This window comes from Trichosurus vulpecula, chromosome 1 (genome assembly GCF_011100635.1).
Source record: "Trichosurus vulpecula isolate mTriVul1 chromosome 1, mTriVul1.pri, whole genome shotgun sequence".
Lineage (NCBI taxonomy): Eukaryota > Metazoa > Chordata > Mammalia > Diprotodontia > Phalangeridae > Trichosurus > Trichosurus vulpecula.
In genome coordinates, this window is record NC_050573.1 from 193894417 (window position 1) to 193916003 (window position 21587).

Consider the following 21587-nt stretch of genomic DNA (forward strand, 5'->3'; position numbering starts at 1 on the left):
CAAAGCAAAAAAAAAAAAAAAAAAAAACTAACACCCCATCAAGCCTGAGTTCAGCAACCCTTTGAAAGGTTTAAAGAACTAAACTAATGCACGGCATCATTATTCAAAAACTCGTTACTATTATAATCCTCTTTTTAGTAAAGTTCAGAGGACTTAACTATGTATCTCTCAAATCCCAAGTTGGAACAAAAGTCACGATCTAATTAATCTAAAGCCCCGGAGATGGGATCTCATTGGGTTCAAATGGGAGGCAGAAGATCTACATACTAATTCTGACTTTGGCAATGACTGAGAGACTTCAGACAAATTACTCAATTCTCTTTACCTCAGATTTCCCCATTTGGGAAAAAAGAATGATAATCCCTCTTTTGCTTGACTTTTCAGGTATGATTTGATGATAAACAGAGACCACACACACACACACCCACACACACACACACCCCTGGATGTTCCATCAATCAATAAACATTTATTAAACACCTACTATGTTTCAGGCAGTGTGCTAAGCACTAGGAATACAAAAAGAGGCAAAAGATAGTCCTTGCCCTGAAAGAACTCACGATCTAATATATGATGAGTTGGAAGAATTGGAGAGAATGATGCCAATTTTCTATCTTTGGCCCTGGCTGCAAAGAGAGCGTTCCAAAGTTCCTATACCATCCAAAGTCTTGCCAGGGAAGGAAATAAGGTAGGATTCCAATGTTTTTAAATTAGGAGTAGTGAGAAAAATATTCCCCTCCTCTAAAATCTGCTAAACACAGAGTATATTTGCTAGTAGATCCTACCATGCTAAAATGGCTTTAGTTGCGGCTCCATTCTAATTCAGGTCTTCATCACCTTTCACTGGAACTAGTGATTTGCTAATTGGAGTTCCAGGTTCCAATCTTCACCTCTGCTCTCTGTCAAGAAAAATCTCCCTAAAGTCCAAGTCTGACCATGTGACCCTCATGTTCAAGAATCAATTGTCATACCTATTCCATGTTTACAACATGTAAATAGATTTTGTTATTGTTTGGTCAGTCCTGTCTAATTCTTCATGACCCTATTTGGGGTTTTCTTGGCAAAGATACTGGAGTGGTTTCCCATTTCCTTCTCCAGCTCATCCCTTCGGCTACCCTAATACTGAGGTCTCATGAATTATACAGATCATCTTTCCATGTAGAAATGTAAACAAAACAGTTCAACTTTAGTAAGTTCCTTATGAATTCTCTTTCTTCATTACCTTTTCATGCTTCTCTTGATTCTTGTGTTTGAAAGTCAAATTTTCTATTCAGCTCTGGTCTTTTCACTGAGAAAGCTTGAAAGTCCTCATTTTATTGAAAATCTATATTTTGCCTTGGAGCATTATACTCAGTTTTGCTGGGAGGTTATTCTTGGCTTTAATCCTAGCTCCACTGACCTCCAGAATATCATATTCCAAGCCCTTCAATCCCTTAATGCAGAAGCTGCTAGATCTTGTATTATTCTGGTTGTGTTTCCACAATACTCAAATTGTTTCTTTCTGGCTGCTTGCAGTATTTTCTCCTTGATCTGGGAGCTCTGGAATTTGGCAACAATAGTCCTAGGAGTTTTCTTTTTGGGATCTTTTTCAGGAGGTGATCGGTAGAGTCTTTCAATTTCTATCTTACCCTCTGGCTCTAGAATATCAGGGCAGTTCTCCTTGATAATTTCTTGAAAGATGATATCTAGGCTCTTTTTTTGGATCATGGCTTTTAGGTAGTCCAATAATTTTTAAATTATCTCTCCTAGATCTATTTTCCAGGTCAGTGGTTTTTCCAATGAGGTATTTCACATTGTCTTCCATTTTTTCATTCCTTTGGTTCTGTTTTATAATATCTTGATTTCTCATAAAGTCACTAGCTTCTCTTGCTCCAGTCTAATTTTTAAGGTAGTATTTTCTTCAGTGGTCTTTTGGACCTCCTTTTCCACTTGGCTAATTCTGCCTTTCAAGGCATTCTTCTCCTCATTGGCTTTTTGGAGCTCTTTTGCCATTTGAGTTAGTCTATTTTTTAAGGTGTTATTTTCTTCAGTATTTTTGGGGTCTCCTTTAGCAAGTCATTGACTTCTTTTTCATGATTTTCTTGCATCACTCTCATTTCTCTTCCTAATTTTTCCTCTACTTCTCTTACTTGCTTTTTCCAAATCCTTTTTTGAGCTCTTCCATAGCCTGAGACCAATTCATATTTTTCTTGGAGGCTTTTGATGTAGGCTCTTTGACTTTGTTGACTTCTTCTGGCTGTATGTTTTGGTCTTCTTTGTCACCAAAGAAAGTTTCCAGAGTCTGAGTCTGAATCTGAGTCTGTTTTTGCTGCCTGTTCATGTTCCCAGCCAACTACTTAACCCTTGACCTTTTTGTTGGGGTATGACTGCTTGTAGAGAGTACTTTGTCCCAAGCATTAGGGGCTGCATTGCTATTTTCAGAGCTACTTCTACACAGCAAGCTCTGCCACACCAGCGTTACTCCTCCCCCAAGAACCGCCAACCCAGACTGCAATTCAGATCCAAGCATACTCTGCACTCCCTTTCTGATCTGCTGCTTTATTCTTCCCACCTGGTGGGCCTGGGGCCAGAAGCAACTGCACCTGGAAGCAGCCCCAGAGCTGCACCACTTCCATGCCCCTGGGGCTGACCACGCACTCCTTTCCCTCTGTTCTAGCAGTTCTACCCACTAACCTTCTCTGTTGTCTTTGGCATTTGTGGGTTGAGAAGTCTGGTAACTGCCACAGCTCAGTGATTCAGGGCGCTACAGCCTATTCCGCCCAGCTCCCAGTCTGGTTGGTCCTGGTGCGGGTCCCACTGGGCTCTGCTCTGCTCCACTCCCAGATCCGTGTGATAGACCCTTCCCAGTGACCATCCAGGCTTTCCTGGGCTGGAGCCCTGCTTCCCTCTGTTATTTCATGGGTTCTGCAGCTCTAGAATTTGTTCAGAGCCATTTTTATAGGTGTTTGGCAGGATCTTATTATTCTCATTTTACATATGAGGAAGCTAAGAGAAGTTAAGTGGCTTTCCCAGAACCATACAACTGGTAAGTGGCTGAAGGAAGATTCAAAGTCAGGTATTCCTGACTCCAAGTCCAACACTCTCCAGTATTTCACCAAGAAGAGAAGGCATAAATAACTTTTTTCTAAGTGCTAAGCTTAGGAGCTTTATTTTATCCTGGGGCAATGGGAAGCCACTAAAGATTCTTGAGCAGGAGAGTCACATGGTCAGATCTGAACTTTAAGTAAATTATTTTGTCAGACTGGAGAGACTGGAGATTGGAAACTGGGAATACAATTAGCAGGTTACTTCGATAGTCCTGATGAGAGGTGACAAGGCCATGAACTACAGTGGTGGCCATTTTGTGGTGAGAATAGGATAGATGAGAGGTATTATGGAAACATAATCTTCAAGAAGATTATGGATTGTCTGCCATAATCACAGATAAAGGAGAAGGAAGGGTCAAGGATGACTCTGAGGTTGTGACCTTCAGTGGCTATACGTAGGGCAACACCCTTAATAGAAATAAGGGCGGGTGGGGAGGGGAGTGGTTTGGAGAAGGGGTGATGGCATAGAGGAAAAATATAATGAGTTCCACTTTGCACACATTGAGTTTGATATATCTATGCAATACCTAGTTGGAGATATACAATGGACAATTGGTGACAATGCTATAAGTGCTCAGGAAAAGAGATGAGGACTGGATTTATAGATCTGAAAGTTATCTGCAAGGAAATAACCATTTAACCCATGGAAGCTGATGAGATCACAGAGAAAAGAGGTGAGAGAAATGATTACTAATAATTAATGATTTGAGGAGATTCAGAGTTTCCCCTTTCTTTTCTATTTTCAAGACCTTAGTTTCAAGGTTGAGTTAAACTTCTCCTCTGACCCAACCCCACCCTACCAGGAATCTCTAATCGCAGGTGAATTCCATCCAATCAAGGTTGAATGGAGATAGATCCTTCTGTCTAGAGAACCCTAGGCTGGGGTAGTTAAGTATAGAGATAGTTTCTCTGTCTGAGGGTCATATAATGTCACTCTCAGTCCTTCATTTTAATATAGCTCACCTCCTATTGTGTTATCCAATCACAGTTCATTGTCACCCCTCAGGAACACCTACTCTGAAGAGTATATGAACTGTGAGCCCACTGCCATGATTGTCTTTGGTCTAAGAGAGAGACAGCCAAATCATCATCCTTTTATTAATAATGTGCTGGCATTATTAATAAAATTATTAAATTACCCAGAAACTATGTCTCTCAAACCTTTTTAATCCACACAGGGGTTGTATAAATAGAAGAAGACCCAGGACAGAGCCTTGGGGGACATCCAGTGTTAACAAGCAGACCATGGACAATGATGTAGCAAAGGAGACTGAGAAAAAGGAAATTTAGGAGAAAACAACATCATAAAATCCAAGAAGAGAGGATCCAGATGGAGAGATGGTCAACAGCGTTTAAAGCTTCAGATATAATCAAGAAAGATAATGACTGAGAAAAGGCTATACCTTGGTAGCTCTGAAGAGAACAGTTTCTGTTGTGTGGTCTCAATAGAACAAATTCAGCTTCTGTTGGAAGCCAGGATTGTAAGGTGTTGAGGAGTAGATAAAAAAAGAGAAGGCAATGAATGTAAATGCCTTTTTTCTGGGACACTGTCTATAAAAAAAAGAAAAGAGCTATAGGATAGCTTCCTATTTTAAAGAACTGTTCTTGTTAATTATGTGCTAACTAGGTCATACAAGGCCAGCTTAGGATGGCATGAGAGTGGGCAACACCCTTACTCACAACCCTTTTCTCTGATCTACTACCACTGTTCCTATGCACCTATACAAGCTGGACCCTGGCCTTCCATCTTTCTCTATTCATATTAATGTTGCATGAGTCTAAGTCCCAGTCAGGGGCTGGCAAATGATTGAGATCCTCCACCATGACATAAAGGCAGTGGGACCAGGAGCTTACCTGCTGATTTGACCAAGGCCTAATAGATGAGAGCCTAAGCAGACTCACCCTGCCCTCCAGCATGTGTGTTGGTGAAAGGGACTGGAAGAAAGTAAAAAGTCTTGGGCAACATGGTATTCCCCTATTGTCTGTAACAATCCCAGTATCTCTCTCTCACTCCAAGAGACCTGGAAACAAAAGAGAAGGATCCAGGACCTCTGGACAAGAAGGCTTAAGGCTAAGGCATCTGGAGTATGGTCTGCTGGTCCTAAACTCCCACCATGAGAGGAAGGGAGGCTAGTACTCAGAATGGCAGGACTTGCTCAAGGCTATTGCTTTGAAATTGGGCAATTTCAAATTTTCCCTACTTTACCATGCCCAGATACCCAGTGTTGGAGTCAGGGTATAGCTAAAGGAAGAAGAAATATCTGGCTCTGACTTTTCTAGACCCTAATAGAGGAGCAGAGTCTAGAGTGTTATCTATCCTACCTTTTCCCCTTCACATTCTTGAGCATGACTCCCATCTTGCTCATCCTATGCCCATGAAGTCAATGTGGCACCATCTAACATTAGGCCATACCTAGATAAAAGTCCTATGTACTCCAGCCTGGTTATAGTTCTCTGTTATTGCCAAACTACTGGCCACCAAGTAATGACTTTTTCTTCTTTGTCATTAGCAACTCGCGAAACTGTCTACTGAGGTATGGAGGGATTGTGATCTACCTCCGCGGGAAGAATACTCACAATGATGAAATTCCAGATCGTTTGAAGAACTGGGGCAATAATAACTCACATATAGCATTTAGTTTAATAAGGACTCATAACAACTTTGTGAAGTACATAGCATAATATTATATCTTCATTCTACAAATGAGGAATTTTAGGCTCAGAAAGACTCAATGTCTTGCCCAAAATCATATGACTGGTAAATGTCAGCTCCGATATTCAAATCCAGACCTTCTGATTACAATTGCAATGCTATTTCTATTAGACTACATTACCTCTCTCTTTAATCTAATGTAAAGGCAATCAGTGAATGGGAAGATCTTTCCCACCCATTCACTGGGCTTCAGGGGCAGGGCTCTCAGGGTCTGGGAGGAATGGCTAGGACTGGAGCCAATGGTAGGTGCCTGAGTTCTGGTCCACATGATGACATGAAGTCTGTGGTGGGAGGAGCTTGCTGAACAGTTGGAGCAGAGCTAAGAGGCAGTTGGTGAGGCAGTTGGAGAGAGTAGTTAAGAGCTGAAGGAGAGAGGAAGCAATCAGCTAGCTGGAACACAGCTTGGAGATTGCTGCAAAAGCAGCAGCGACGGCAGCAGGTGCTACAAAAAGGCAAGACTGACCCTCATGGAGACCGGAGAGTGCTGAGCAGGGGCTTCAGGCCAGTGGATGGTCTTCTTGCTGGAGGGCCCTGGCACTGGGGGAGGAAGCACCAGTACGGCTTGGCTTGCTGCCATAATGTTTTTCTGTGGCCTCCTGGTCACTATTGTGAGATGGGCATACTGGTCTTGGAAGGCTCTTGCCAGGATGTCGAATTAGGGACACTGGTCCATGGGTTTGCTACTTTTGAGTTTCAATAAATGCTTTAACTCCTCTGCCTTCTACTTGGAGAATTCCTTATATCCTGCCATTCTGGACCATTCAGGCATATTCATGGTTATCTTTGAAGTCATGAATTCTGCCTTAATGATATATCTAACAATCCTTCTGCCTGCATTTGCCAGCCTATACATGCTCAATAAGGCTGGCTACCCTAATGTACCAACAATGCTGCTTGCCGCTACCATGGCTGTGTAGGACCAACAACACAAGCATACAGGAGGGCTACTAGCACAGGTCCCTTGATCTTCTTTTCTAAGGAAAGCAACTTTAAGGAGTTTACAATCTCACTTTAATCAAACATACATATATCATTCACTTAGTTCAGAGGAAAAAGCCTTCAGAGAAGGCTTCAGAAAAAATTTCAGAGAGTATACAAACAGAAATTACAAGCATGCATTATATAAAGAGAGCAAATAAATACAAATCGGTCTGTCCACAGCAATACATAGTTACCAGAGAAACACCAACATCTGGGTTTTCAAAGCCAGGGAGGCTCCAGCAGCTACCCAGAGTCTCATCTGGTCAAATCACACAACACTCTTCCAGTGAGTGACAGCCCCAAACAAAATGCTAACCTCTGAGTTTATACACCCTTCTTAGGGCCCAAAGGCTTCACATCAAATCAGCAAAAGAGTGTGGGCCTGGGGCTTTGCACCTAGCAAGACTTAATCAAAGGCACTTCATTACTTTAGCATTCTAAAAGAGAAAACAGTAAAAAAGTCCCACCTTATCTGTTAACCTGGGCAATTTATACTTTTGTAAATATTCATCCATTCCCCTATGGGCACACAATTGGGCAAAATAATCTTTACTACTGTGCTATGAGAAATGGGGAAGATAGAGACTTCGTAATAACCTGGAAGGACATGATATGATGCTGCGTGAGCGGAACAGAACCAGGAGAACATTGTACACAACCACAGATATATTGCTTTTGTGATGACTAACTTTGATAGACTTGCGTCTTCTCAGCAGTACAAGGTTCAAAGACAACTCCAAAGGACTCATGATAGAGAGCTGTCTACATCCAGAGAAAGAACTATGGAGTCTGAATGCAGATTGAGGCACACTCTTTGCTCTCTTTTTTGTTTTTCTTTTTCACTTCTTTTTTTGTTTTGTTTCTTCTTTCTCATGATTCATTCCATTGGTCATAATTCTTCTTTACAATTTGACTACTGTGTAAATAAGTTTAATGCAAAGGTATATGTAGAACATATATTGGATTCTATGCCATCTTGGGGGGGAGAGGGGAGGGGAAGGACGGGAAGAAAATTTGGAACTCAAAAACATGCAGAACTGAGTGTTGTAAACTAAAAATAAAAAATCTTAATTAAAAAAAGAAGTAAAAAAAAGCAAAAGAAAAGAAAAAAAGTCCCACCTTAATTACCATTACACCTAATGAAGACAAATTCACACAGGCTCTGCCATGCCAAACATGATATTATCAAAGGATGAGCCAAATACTTACTCCAGCCGCTGGACTTTGACCATCCCGGATCCACAAATAAGATACAATTCCTTGGTCATCAGTAGACCTTGAACCATCCAGGGCAATGGAGTTATTGGGAAGCACAAGAACATGTCTGCCACCAGCTCGGGCTCTAGGAGGAGTGTTGTTTTCTAAGCCGCATGGAATAAAATGGAAGCAAAAACATGTTCATTCAAAACACTGGTAATGGAAATGATGACAACAGAGCACGTTAAAAGTCCATGGTTAGTTTATTTCACAGCTCCATAGATATAAGATGTACAGATGCAATAGTGTATGAGAATCCCCTCTATGACATATCAAGTCATCACCTAGCCTCTACTGAAGACCTTCGGTGATAAAGAACCCATTACCTCCTTAGGCAGCTGATTCCACTTTTGGATGGTTCTCATTCTTTGGAAACTATTTCTTCCATTAGCTAAATACTAGCTAATAATAACAACCACAATAATAATAATAATAATGGCTAGCATTTATATAGCACCTACCCTGTGCTGGGCACTTTACAAATATTATCTCATTTAAACCTCACAACAACCCTGAGAAGTAGGTGATCGTATTATCCACAGTTTACAGCTGAGGAAACTGAGGTTAACAGAGGTTAAGTGACTCACTCAGGGTCACACAGGTAGCAGGTATCTAAAGCTGGATTTAAACTCAGGTCATCCTGATTCCCTGCCCGGTGCTCTAGCTAGCTACCCAAATCTGCCTCTCTGTAATTCCTACCCACCGGCTTGGTTTCAGCTATCCAAAGACAATGATTACATTACATACCCAGTAAGTTTTCTCTTCTCTGAGCTTTCTTCAGGTCCAAGAGCCATTTTTACATGGCCTGGTGTCTCCTGGTCCCTCACTTTCCTGGTGGCCCTCATGTGAACATATGCTGGCCTCTCCTTGTCCCTCCTAAAACATGGTGGCCAGAATGAGATATAATCCTCCACATGAGTTCTGATGAACACGTCTCTTGCGTGTCTTTGTATCCCCAGTGCTTAGCACAGTGCCTGACACACAGTAGGGGCTTAATAAATGCTTATTGACTGACTGACTTATTGACTGTCAGTAAACCCCTGTGAAAATGGGAACTCAGACTCTGAAATGTGTGTCAGGGGAGGGCGAAGGGAAAACTGCTTGGTGAAAAGAGACAGAATGAAAGCTAAGGAAGAACAGTGGTGCAACAAATCTGAGAGCTAAAAGGTTAGATATTTCAACATTAGATGTTGAAATACTGGGGAAAGAAGAATAGAGCTCGAGGCTTATTTTCCTCCTCAGGATGAGCTTTACTTTGAACTGTTCCTGCATATGTCCTTCCTTTTAAAAAATCATATACCTATGTGACTTTGGGCAAAGCACTCAGCTCCTTGGGCCTCAGGATAGGATCATCTGTAAAATGATAGGATAACCTCGGAGGTCCCTTCCAGCTCTTGATTGATGATCCTGTATCTTGTTATTCCACCTGTCTTCCTATGATGAGCGAGTAAATACCAAATTCCCCATGAATTTGAGGCCTAGAACTTGGCATTTGTTGTTGTTGGTTTTTCAAATTCCCTTGGAAGCTTAAGAAGCAGATGGAGCCTCCTTCTGCCTCTCCCCTCTCCCACGCCTGCGATGATCAAATGCATCAGTATAATACCTAGGGCCAAAGGTAAAGAAGCACCTCGGCTTACCCTCCCTGACAGCCACGGAGAGGGTAGCCATGCTGCTCAAGCCCTGGCGGTCCTTCACCGTCAGTCGGAAGTGGTAGGTGCCAACCTGCAGTCCGGTGACTGTGGCTACAGCTTTGTCAATGTTCTCCATCTCCACAGCACTTGGGCCACTGGAAGAAAACAGCAAGAGTTGGGGGTGGATATTACCATATGGGGCTTTGATTCTGCCAGGCATTATTATCTACATCCTTTTAAACAATCCTACTTTTCACTGGGAATCTTCATTAGCTAGAGAATTCACGATGCTCTTAGACTTAAAGAGTATGGTGGCTTGAATTCTACACTGCAAGATTCATCAGCCATAAGGACCTTTTTTCAGACTCTGTTGGATTCCTGGGAATAAGGTATATAGTGGTCTGATAGTAGAATGATCTGCCCTTTGGATAACAAGACTTGCCTACTATTCCCAACTTCTCTTCTAAATGAAAACAAGAAAATTAATGAAAATAATACAAGGTGTGGAATCAGACATCCTGGGTACTAGTCCTGGCTTTGCCATTCACTAGTTCTGCAATCTGGGCAAGTCACTTTAAGACCCTTTGAGCCTCAGTTTACTCATTTATAAAGGAGGGCACTGGATTAAATGATCTCAAAGTTCCCCTTTCCACTCTCAAGGTCTACAGTTCTCTCTTTTCAGGTTGAATTTATAATGGTATGTACTATTGTCTCCCACATTCTCAGTTATCCAATCAGTCAGTACAATCTGTTGTACCAAAGGCCAAGAAGGACATCAATTTACCCTCTTTACCAGCAGCTGCTGGAGGCAGCTAGGTAGTTCAGTGGATAAGCACTGTGCCTGAACTCAGGAAGACCTGAGTTCAAATCCATTCTCAGACACTCACTAGCTATGTGACCCTGGGCAAGTCACTTAACTTTTGTTTGTTTAATCCACTGGAGAAGGAAATGACAAACCACTCCAGTATCTTCGCTTTTATCTGAACTGGCTAGAGAGCTAAAAACAACATACACACGCAATTTGGTCTAGAAATACAACAAACTGGGGCAGCTAGGTGGCGCAGTGAGTAGAGCACCGGCCCTGGAGTCAAGAGGACCTGAGTTCAAATTTGACCTCAGACACTTGACACACTAGCTGTGTGACCTTGGGCAAGTCACTTAACCCCAATTGCCCTGCCTTCCCCCCTCCAAAAAAAAAAAAGAAAAAGAAATACAACAAACTCAGTAATGATATGTGCGGGGACCAGGGAAGGGGAGAATAGATTTGGGGAAAGAGTTGTTCAGTCACGTCAGACTCTTCATGACGTCATGTGGGGTTTTCTTGGCAAAGATACTGGAGTGATTTGCCATTTCCTTCTCCTATGGTGTGCTATGGTCCATAGAACCACAAAGAGTTAGACACTACTAAACAACAACAATAGGACAACTGAGTGGCCTATAGCCCAATGAGCTTACGATCGAAAGCCTGTATAAGAGAAAGATTGTGGTTTTGTCCTTCGTTCTTGAAAAGGACCATGACATCAGGAAGATGATGCCATGACTTGCAAATCAACTGGATTTAAGTGAGGGAGGCTGTGCAAAGTCACCAGCCTCACTTTCTCCTCTGGAGCCAACTGGTCCACTGGCCAGATGGAGATCAGGACAACTGGAGATGGGAGACCTTGGCTTTTTTAAGCTCTCACTTTGACTGAGGCAATGCCCAGTGATTGGGGCTGTTTAAGAAGTGAGCCGAGGGAAAGAATTTAGCTTAAAAAAAGACCAAGGTCTCCCACTGCATCCTGGGCCATCTCCAGTTGCCCTATCTATAAGATAAAGATAAGGAACTCCTCAATGAAGAATCCCCTTCTCCTAATGCTAGCCTTAGAACCAAGACGTATAGGTTCAAATCCTGGTTCTGACAGTTATGTACTAGTTGGGTGACTGTGTGTAAGTCACTGCCTCCTCCTGTGTGAAATAGAGATAACATACTGTGTCCGTTCTAGGTCTGAACAAAGAATCACGCTGCAAATTTTTCAGACTCTTATATAAAGGTGAGTTGCTGCTGTTGTGAAGGGATAGCAACCGGACCCGTGATTTTTACTAGCACAGGAGATCCCCTGGTAAGGAAACTCCTTCTCCTAATACAGGTTAGCACACCTTCTCTGAACGTTATAGACGGACGGAACTTCCTGGAGCCTTGAGAGGTCTAGCCACGCAGCCAGTATGGGGCAGAGGTGGGACTTGGACTCAGGTTTTCCTGAATCTGAAGCCAGCTCGGCGGTCACCACACCACACTGTTCCTTATGTCCAGAATCATAAGTGAATTATATATGCCCCAATGGCACGCCACAAGGAGACACAGTATGTTTGGGGGCCCCCTTGCTCCTTAACTTGCCAGATCAATGTCTTTCTTCCCTCTCTCTTAATTCTGATCAGACGTATGCCTTGATAAGGCTTACCTCTCACTTATTCCTTTCTATCAGAATCTCCCTCTTATTTTTTCTTTTTTTGGAAGACAAGGTTAAGTGACTTGCCCAGGGTCACATTGCTAGTAAGTGGCTGAGGACAGCTCTGAATTCTGATCCTCCTGACTCCAGGTCCAGTGTTCTATCCACTGAGCCACCTAGCTGCCCTTTCCTTCTAATTTTCACCCACATTCTCAAATTCCACCAGCACCTCCCCTTCCCCTTAATTTTTCAACTCAGGCTGAATTAAGAAGTGGCGTATGTAGTTGCTCAGTGAAACTATAACTAGGTTGAGGCAGCTAGGGCTTAGCCTGGAGATGATGAAATTTAGAGGAACAACGGTACTGCCCTAGGGTAGAAATTGTGAGTTTTCCCAGGACATGCTTCCTCCCTCCAGGTGATTGCACTCTAGGTGACCTGCCTGGCCTCTTCTTTCTTCCCTTCTCGCTTTTTTCCCCAGGCACAAAATGTCTTGCTTATGACCCTGAGGCTTTTAAGTGAATATAAATGTGTTACCTGATATTTTCCCAGTGATAGAAAATGATGCCTTGGTCGTCCGTGCTTCTGCTTCCATCGAGGACCATGCTTTCCACAGGGAATATCAGCTCTTTGTCTGGGCCAGCCACAGCTACAGGGGGACTGTTGTTTTCTACAATAACAAAACCAGAATGTAAAAATGAGCACTTTTAAAGTTATATTACCAATGCTCAGATTCCTTTTAAAATGTTTGTTCTGTATTTGTTTACATCAATTCACATAGTAATTGGACCCTCAGAACCACTGATATACAGTTTCATGTGGAAATTGATGAAGGTCTTGCAGGATAGATTAAAAAAAAAATCAATCAACATTTATTAAGTGTCTACTATGTGCCAGACACTGTGCTTAAATATTAAGGACATAAAAGGAAGCAAAAGAAATTCCCTGCCTTCAAGGTGCTTACAATCTGATGGGGGACACAACATACAAACAAATACATACAAAGCAAGCTATATTCAGGATAAATAGGAAATAATTAACAGAGGAAAAGGTATTAGAATTAAGAGGGTTTGGGAAATTTTGTTGTTGTTCAGTCATTTTCAGTCCTGTCCAACTCTGGGGTTTTCTTGGCAAAGATCCTGGAGAGAATTGCCATTTCTTTCTCCAGTTCATTTTACAGATGAGGAAACTGAGGCAAACAAGGTTAAGTGACTTGCTCAGGTTCACGTAGCTAAGTAAGTGTCTGAGGCTGGATTTGAACTCCGGAAGATGAGTCTTCCTGACTCCAGGCTCAGCACTCTATCCAGGGAAGGCTTCCAGTAAAAGATGGTATTTTAGCTGGTATTTAAAGGAAATGAGGGAGGTCAGTAGGCAAAGTGGAGGAGGGAGAGCATTCCAGGCATGGGGAACAGAGAAAATGCCCTGAGTTGAGAGATGGACTATTTTGTTTGTGGAAGAGTCAGGAGGTCAGGGTCACTGGATCGAAGAGTATGTGTTGAGGAATAAGGTGTAAGAAGGCTGGAAAGGTAGAAGAGGACTAGGTTTGAAGGTTATGAACATATTACAAGGATGGGACATTATATATATTGTCAAAAAAGGTTTCTGTGTTGGATATTTGGCTAAATTGGTTTTCTTTGTCACCAGGAAGAGTTCAATCACGGACAGAGCTAATGACTCTAATGTAGAACCAAAAGTAATTTTTAAGTTTTAAATAAATTTTTAAATTTTAATTTAAATTAAACATTTATAATTTTTAATGATTTTTAAATTAACGAATGAATTGTATGAATGAATAAAATTTCCTAGAATTCACAGGATTCCTTCTGAGGGGCTTACTGTGATTTCTGCACAACTATATCTAAGCTCTAAATAAAATGCCCAGTTGTTGCCTGTAGGCCAAGAATATTCACTATAGTTTTCACATGACAGATGACTTCTGCTACCACATCTACCACAAGCATTTGTGACTAGATATATGGTGACTATACAGATTACTGAAATGGCCCGCAGTAGCAACCAAACATGTCATACAAAATCGGTTTTCACCAAGGAGGTTCTAGAAAGTCCAACTGATTATCAGGTGAACTGGTGAGTACTGGGCAGCAGTGGGATTGGGTCCTTTTCTGTCTAGGATGGGTCGGCAGATTTTAATTTTTCTGTGACTTGGTTTCTTTGTAAAATGAGAATTCTCCTTTCATTTGGATTCACCAAGAAAACAGAAGTGGAAGTAAGAGCTGTGGCATAGATTCCCTTTCTTCTTCTAGAAGAAAAATTACAGATTCCATTTAAGCCAACAGAACAATTGGGGCATTACAAGTTAAGGTATTTAAGAAATGCAGAGGTAGCTCATACAGAGCTGCCAGGTGGCACAGTGGCTAGACTTGGAGTCAGGAAGACCCGCATTCAAATCCAGCTTCAACCACTTAATAGATGTGTGACCAGGCAAGTCACTTAATTTCTGTCTGCCTCAGTTTCCTCCTTCATAAAATGGGGATGTCACCTACCTCCTAGGGTTATTAAAAAGATAAAGATAATGATATTTGTGTTTAGATTCAGAGAGAGAGAAACCTAGCATCAAAGTCAGATACAGTCATAGACTGAGACACAGAGATAGGTACCATTAAGGGATCCCTTGGACTTGTCTTTTCAAGTTGCCATATTTTCCAGAAACACTAGACCCAGAGGATGCAGGAGGCCTTGAATATGTCAAGGATGAAGTCCACCACCCACCCACTCCTCCCCAAGCTAATATAATATGTTATTTGCCTCTCAAACTGGACTCCCTGTGTGTCCTTGGGAGTCAAGATAGGCACCAGACAGTCTGCAGTAGGCTTGTGCAGCTGGGACCCCTGTAGATAAGCAGACCACCATACCTCATGGTCTAGCAGTTCCCAAGGGAAAAGAATGTGGCTTTTGCCATTGGCCTTGCTCCTCCCCCTTGGGAGGGGTTTTGTTCTTTCCCCACCTTTATTGCACCTTTTCCTCTCTTATGCCACGCCTCTTTAGCTGGATATTAGGTAGATAGGTATTTCCTCCTCCCTTTGTTGTACTGTCATAGATATGCAAACTTCTGTATGGATTATGAACTCTTTGGGTTTCACATGCTTGTTCATTTCTCTTGTAATAAACCTAGTTTTCACATATGTTTCATGAAGTTGTGATTGCCTTTTGATAGTTCATACAGAAATGAGGAAACTCTGAGACAGAATGACAAATGGAAAAACAGAAACACAGAAACACAGACATTCAAGGGCTAAAACACTGATACAGAGAAAGATGGAAGGCTGAGATGCCATTTGTAAAGTGCTTAAAGTACTGTGCAAATGCTAGCTGTTGTTGCTATCATTAAGGCACTCCTCTTCGGCTTCTTTTCAAAAAGTAGCAAAAGCAAGAATCAGGGAGCTTTATTTCCATAGACATATGTTAGTTAGATGTAGGTTGGATACTTTCTTAGGACGTCAGAAGGCAAGGCACATTTCTTCCAGCAGCAGGCAGTTCATTGAAAACCACTAAAAGTCAAATTATACTACAGAATATTGGACAAGGGCTTAGCTGATCTTGGGGGTCAAAGACAGAAGAGGAAGTACTATTCCAGATACTAGTACGGTGACGGTCCTCAGGAACCTATCTGCAAACAGGTAGCTAAATTATTAAGTCAATCTACTTCCACCTGGCCAAGAGACATCTGAGTGTCTGGCCACAGCATCCTAAAGAGACCCTTCTAAAAAGTGCCTGTATCACTGTGGCAGAAGAGTAAGTTATCTATGTCCATATCAAAGGATCCTAGATTCGAGCTAAAAGATACCTTAGAGCCCATGCCGTCTAACTTCCTCACTTTATATGTGAAATCTGAAATTAGAGTGACCTTGAGGATGACTACACTGTGATATTTCATCCCAGGGTTTGGAAATTAAAATTATAATGGGACTCTGGACCTAAAAGCAAACCTTCCTTTTAATTCAGGCTCCAATACCTGCTACTTCAATTCAATGCCAACTCAGGGATTTAGGATGAATTCCTCTCTGCTCAGCATCAACAGGCCCAAGGTATTTCTGTTCTCACCTACCAGGCTGGACAATCACAGTGACCTCAGCAGTGGATTGCTGTCTTGATGAATCTGTGATCACCAGCTGAAATGTATAATCTCCTTCCTGCATTGCAGACAACTGAAGGTATGGTGTCCTCACTCCCTGGGCATTTGACAATTAAAAAGAGAAAGAAAAGATAAATATAGGATTACAGACAATATGCATAGGGGACCTAATGAGGAAATATGACATTATGCAAAACTGAGAGACTTAATAAAGATATTTTCCTCAAGCAAGGAATGGTTGTATGTCTTCAGGGAAATGGATGAAAATCCAAAGCAGCAGAAATTCCCAGAGGCAGCATTTTATTCATTTGTGCTAAAATAATTAAAATGGCCACCTTTAGCTTTAATAAATGTTTATCTCTTCTGTTGGTAATAACAGCAATTACTTCTCCCATCTAAATGTCAGATTATTATGAAATATTTACATTATCTGAATGTTTAACTCCCATTATAATTTCTTTATCGCCCTTAATAGCTAACATTTATATAAAGTTTTAAGGGCTGCAGAGTGCTTTTCATACATTACCTCTTAATTCTTACAGCGATATGAGGTAGGTGCTATTACTGCTGCCATTTTACAAATGAAGAAACTGAGGCTGAGAGAAGCTAAGTGACTCGAATAGGGTCATACATGTAGTAAGTGTCTGAGGCAGGATTTTAACTCAGGTCATCCTGACTATCCCCTATACCAACTAACTGCCTCAAGTTTCCCCTACAAATATTTCTTCCTTGAAAATTGAACTGAGATGTTTATAGATCATAGATTTTTGGAGTTAGTTAAGGACTTTAAAGGTTATCTAGTCCAATTCTCCCATTTTATAGATCAAGAAACTGAGGTCAAAAAAGGCATAGTGACCATAGTAGCTAGCTAGTGGTGATTCCAACATCCGAAACTGAAACACAGATCTCTAAGTCTAGCACTCTTTCCACCATGATATTTTGTCTGTTTCTCTTAATTTCGTGGCTAGTATCTCAGCCATGTACATACTTCCGTCTTCTCTACATCTGTGTTTTAGTCCTTGTGTCTACATTTCTCAGTCTGCTTCTCCATCCATCATTCTATCCCAGAGTTTCCTTGTTTCTGTACATATATATATATATAATCTGTGTAACCTCTCTGAGCCTGTTTCCTCCTTTGTAAAATTAGATGATCTGGAACACTTTATGATTCAATAAAATATCCTTCCTTGATGCTGACTTCAACACTCAAGTAGACCCATGATCTCTCTGACAATACAAATCACTACCCATCCATACCTTCTCTTTCTGTATAACTTTTGTCCATATCCTCCCATGAATCCTCCACAGAGGGTCCCCTCAATGTGATACCATGATGAATGTACGTGTGCACAAGCTGTCCATCCCTCAACGTTGCTACATGATCAGCCCCCCTCTTCTAGTCATGCATCTCTTTGGTGATATTTTTACCTACTCTTAACGATTTTTCACTGGTGATGTACTGTAACCTGTTCAACCCTATCAAGCAGATCCCCACTGCCATTTAGATGGCCAATCATTTTAGTTCCTCTGAGACTGTTGCCATTACATGATTCAACAGGCCCAATTCATTATCTGTTTCTAATGTCTGTTCAAGATAAATGCACTGATACACCAGCTCCATACATATTATAGTCTGATCAACATGTATTTTTTCCTCTGCTTTTTTTTTCTGTTCAGAAAATTAAGCCTAAATCTTTTAAGTAATTGTTAATCTCATTTAGGAGGCTCTGCATGATATCAAGGCATGATACAATCAGCACAATACCATCCACGAAGACAAGCATCTGGAGTACCTCCCTATCTCTAAGGATATCTCTCTTCCATTTGGACACTGCACTGGCAAACAACTTAGGCAGACGTACAACTCCTTGTTTTAAGCCTCATTTGAGGTTAATAATCAAGAGTTATTTAACAAAGTTATATTTGGTGCATCTGACATCTGGCATCTTGACATCTTGTTGGAATGGCATTTTGTTCTATAAAATAAAATGTTTTTAATTAATTTAGTTAATTAAAAAATCAACATACACAGTGCAATCTTGTATTCTCTACAACTGTGTTCCTTCAGGGATGTTGGATCAGGGGAATAAAGCAGACTTCAGATGTCATTTAATCTAAAATTGAGGAAACTGAGGCCAAAGAGGTTAAGTGAGTTATCTAAGACCATAGAGATAGGAACTGGGATTCAAATTCAAGTCCCCTGCCTCCAAATGCAGTGCTCACTCTACTATGCTAGGATGTGGTTTGTTATAGAGTATAATTTTCATAATCATACTTGTTCCCTTTGCATGCCTTTATCAAGAATGTTCTCAATATATTAAAATATTCTCAGAAGATTCTGGAGAGCTGGGAAAGTTGGCATGTGGGTCATTACTGATATTCTCTCAGAGGCCTTTCCAATAGTAATAACATCCATGATTTTTTTCTAAGCTTTTGGTCCTCCCTTCTATAAAATGGCTTCCATTTGATCCCTCCATACCCTCAAGGTTGTGCCACCTCCAGCTTGGTCTCTCTTTGTGTACAGAGAGAACAGGCCTAGTCCAACTGCTCTTCTCATCTTTGTTCATGCATGTCAAGACATCATCCTTGTGATGTTATTGGTCCTCTTTGAGAAGGAAGCTGAGGATCGAGGTATAATTCTTCATTAGACATTCAAGAAACCTCAGGCCAAAGTGAAGAAGACGAAAAATATCAGACATAAAAGCAACAGCTCTCCCAAAGAGCCTCAGTCTAAATGGGTAGAAGGGGTCTACCAGGCCTAAAGAATGAGCTTGAGTCAGTCACCCTAATAGACTGAGTGCTCTGCTTTGTCTTTTTTTCTTTCGCTCTGCTCTCTCCCTCCCTTCTTTCTTTCCCATAAAGTTTAGATCCTAGGATACAATGCCGTCCAAGAAAGCTCACTTCACAAAGTAGTCTCAAAATGAGGGAGGCTATGGGTAGCAATTCTATTCCTGTGTAGGACCAAGGGAAGACCTAAAAATATTCCAAACTATTTTTAAAGATTTGAAAAAGGTGAGAGCTTCATGCCACATCACAAATTCATAATACTGAAAAGACCAGATACAGTAGAAAGTGGGCTTGATTTCAAGTCTGAGGATGTGGATTTGAATCCTGGCTGTGCTGCTTTCTTCTTGTAACCTTTGGCAAGTCACTTTACTGCTCCAGTCTCAGTTCTCTCATGTGTAAAAACAGGGTGTTGGATCAGATGACTTTCAAGGTCCCTTCCAGCTCTAAACCCCATAGTCCCATGCTATTCCTACTTCTTCTTAGAACACACTGGAGATTGTGAGGTTGGAATCTCTATGTAAGGGTCCCAATGGCAGAATCACAGAATCTCAGATTTGATAGGGACTTCAGAGGTCATCTATTCCAACCTGTGCCAGAATAAGAATCCCATCTACAATACATTTGTCAAGTGGTCGTTCAACTTTTGCTTGAGGAGGAAACCACAACCTTCCAAGGCGAACCATTCCACTTTGGCCAGCTCTAATTGTTAAGAAGTTTTTTCTTACATCAAGTCTCTTTATACCTTGTATCAACTGCTTCTATTTATTCCCCCTGAGGCCAAGCAATTCAAAGTATATCCCCTCTTCCACATGACAACCTTTCAAATAATTGAAGGCAGCTACTGGGTACCCTCCTAGAAGTCTTTTCTTCTCCCTAGTTCCAGCAAATTACCATATGACATGAACTCATCATCCTTCACCATCCTACTAATCCTCCTTTGGACAGTCTCCAGTTTATCAATAGCTTTCCTTAAGTGTGGTGTCCAAAACTGGCCACTCTCAAGGTCTCTCTGAAGAACCCTGGAAGCAACTGTGATGCATGGGAGACACTGGCACAGGATCACCCAGCAGAGTGTGCCTGCCTCAAAGAAGGTGCCATGCTCTATGAGCAAAATAGAATTGCAGTAGCTTAAAAAAAGTGATATGTGTAAATTTAGAGACATATCTTCTCCAAATGTTCATATGGACTATTTGTGCCTGACTTGTAGTAGAGGTTTCCGAGCTTGTGTTGGTCTGATCAGCCACAGGGATACCTTGTCCCCAACATATTGAAGCCATTTTGGTCCTCTTCAAAATCAATACCAAAAAAAATACCAAGTCTAAAACTGAACACAGTACTGCAAATGCAGTATGACTTGGGTATTTTACTTATCTTAATATAGTCTAAGACCACAATAACTTTCTTGGTTGAAATACCAAACTGTTAACTAATGCTAAGCTCCATACTCTTGAATCTAGACCTGCTTCTTGCTTTCTACCTTCAAGTTCCCCTACATACACTGTCTTCCCCTGATAGAATAGAAGCTTCTTGAGGGCAGGGAGTATCTTTCTTGCTTAAATTTATATCCCTAATGCTTAACACAGTGCCGTGTACTTAGTAATTGCCTAATAACTTTTTCATTCATTCATTCAATCACTTATGAGACACGTAGAGCTGAACTACTAAAATTGATTCAATTTTTACATATGGAAATCCCATATTTACATATTTGCAATCCCACACCTTCATAACACTAGGACTGTCTGTGTTCCTCTTTCATTTTCAGAATAAAGACACTTCTGAACTCATCTTCCCAGGCCCCAAAACGAAATCCAGATTCAACTGATGAAAGACAGAGGCAAATTCTTCTGATGCCCATAAACAAGAACTTACCTGCATGGCTACTACTTTGCTTTTACTATCTTGGCTCAGCGACCACTCATAGCTGACAATCTGGTGGTCATCGCTGCTCTGGTTTCCATTGAGGGTGATAAAGTTCTGTGGTAAAGTTATCACCTGGTTTGGTCCTGCATTGGCAAGAGGGGGATAGTCCACAGGCTTGTTGACTATTAGTGACGCGGTAGTAGAGTTTGCAGCTCCATCTGAATCTATTACCGTTAACCTATGGAGAGGAGAATGAGAGGGAGGGAGAGGGAGAGAGAGTAGAAGGGTGGGAAGAGAGAGAAAAAGGAAGGGGGAAGGGAGGGGGAGAGGGGGAGAGGAAGAGGGAAAAAGGGAGGAAAGGAGAGGAAAAAGGAGAGAAAAAGAGAGGGAAAGAAAATTCATTACGTTGGTATTAGGAGAACCTCCCTACTTCCCAAATTTTAAGCTTAGATGCCTGATTCTTCTTACGGTTTATAGCTTTCAGAGTTAGATTACCCAGTAGGTAAGTCTGTTAGGGATATATTAAGGTAAAGGAAGCAAGGAGTTTGAAGATGGGACTAAAGTGAGGAAAGCCTTGAAGATATTTTGAAGGTAAAGAAGTACCTTCCATAGGGTTGAGGAAAAGGTGATGAACATAAAAATGGAAAAGGTGTTTCTGAAAGATAAAGAGATATGACTGTTTTGTTTAAATAATGATGATATTAGATCCAGTGTTCTAGATCTCAGCAGAGTAAGAAATAAATACTTCTATCA

The 21587-nt window shown here is 41.3% G+C and overlaps 1 protein-coding gene across 1 annotated transcript in view; it reads right to left on the bottom strand.

Annotated features, from left to right (window-relative positions):
• Positions 1–21587, bottom strand: part of KIAA0319 (KIAA0319 ortholog) — a 145376-nt gene that overhangs the window by 39560 nt on the left and 84229 nt on the right. Inside the window, exons 13-17 of the mRNA XM_036742728.1 lie at positions 20844–21072; positions 16158–16281; positions 12629–12761; positions 9675–9823; positions 7990–8141 (exon numbers count right to left, since the gene is read on the bottom strand). Of these exons, the coding sequence (XP_036598623.1) occupies positions 7990–8141; positions 9675–9823; positions 12629–12761; positions 16158–16281; positions 20844–21072 (787 nt within the window). The remainder of the gene's footprint in view (positions 1–7989; positions 8142–9674; positions 9824–12628; positions 12762–16157; positions 16282–20843; positions 21073–21587) is intronic.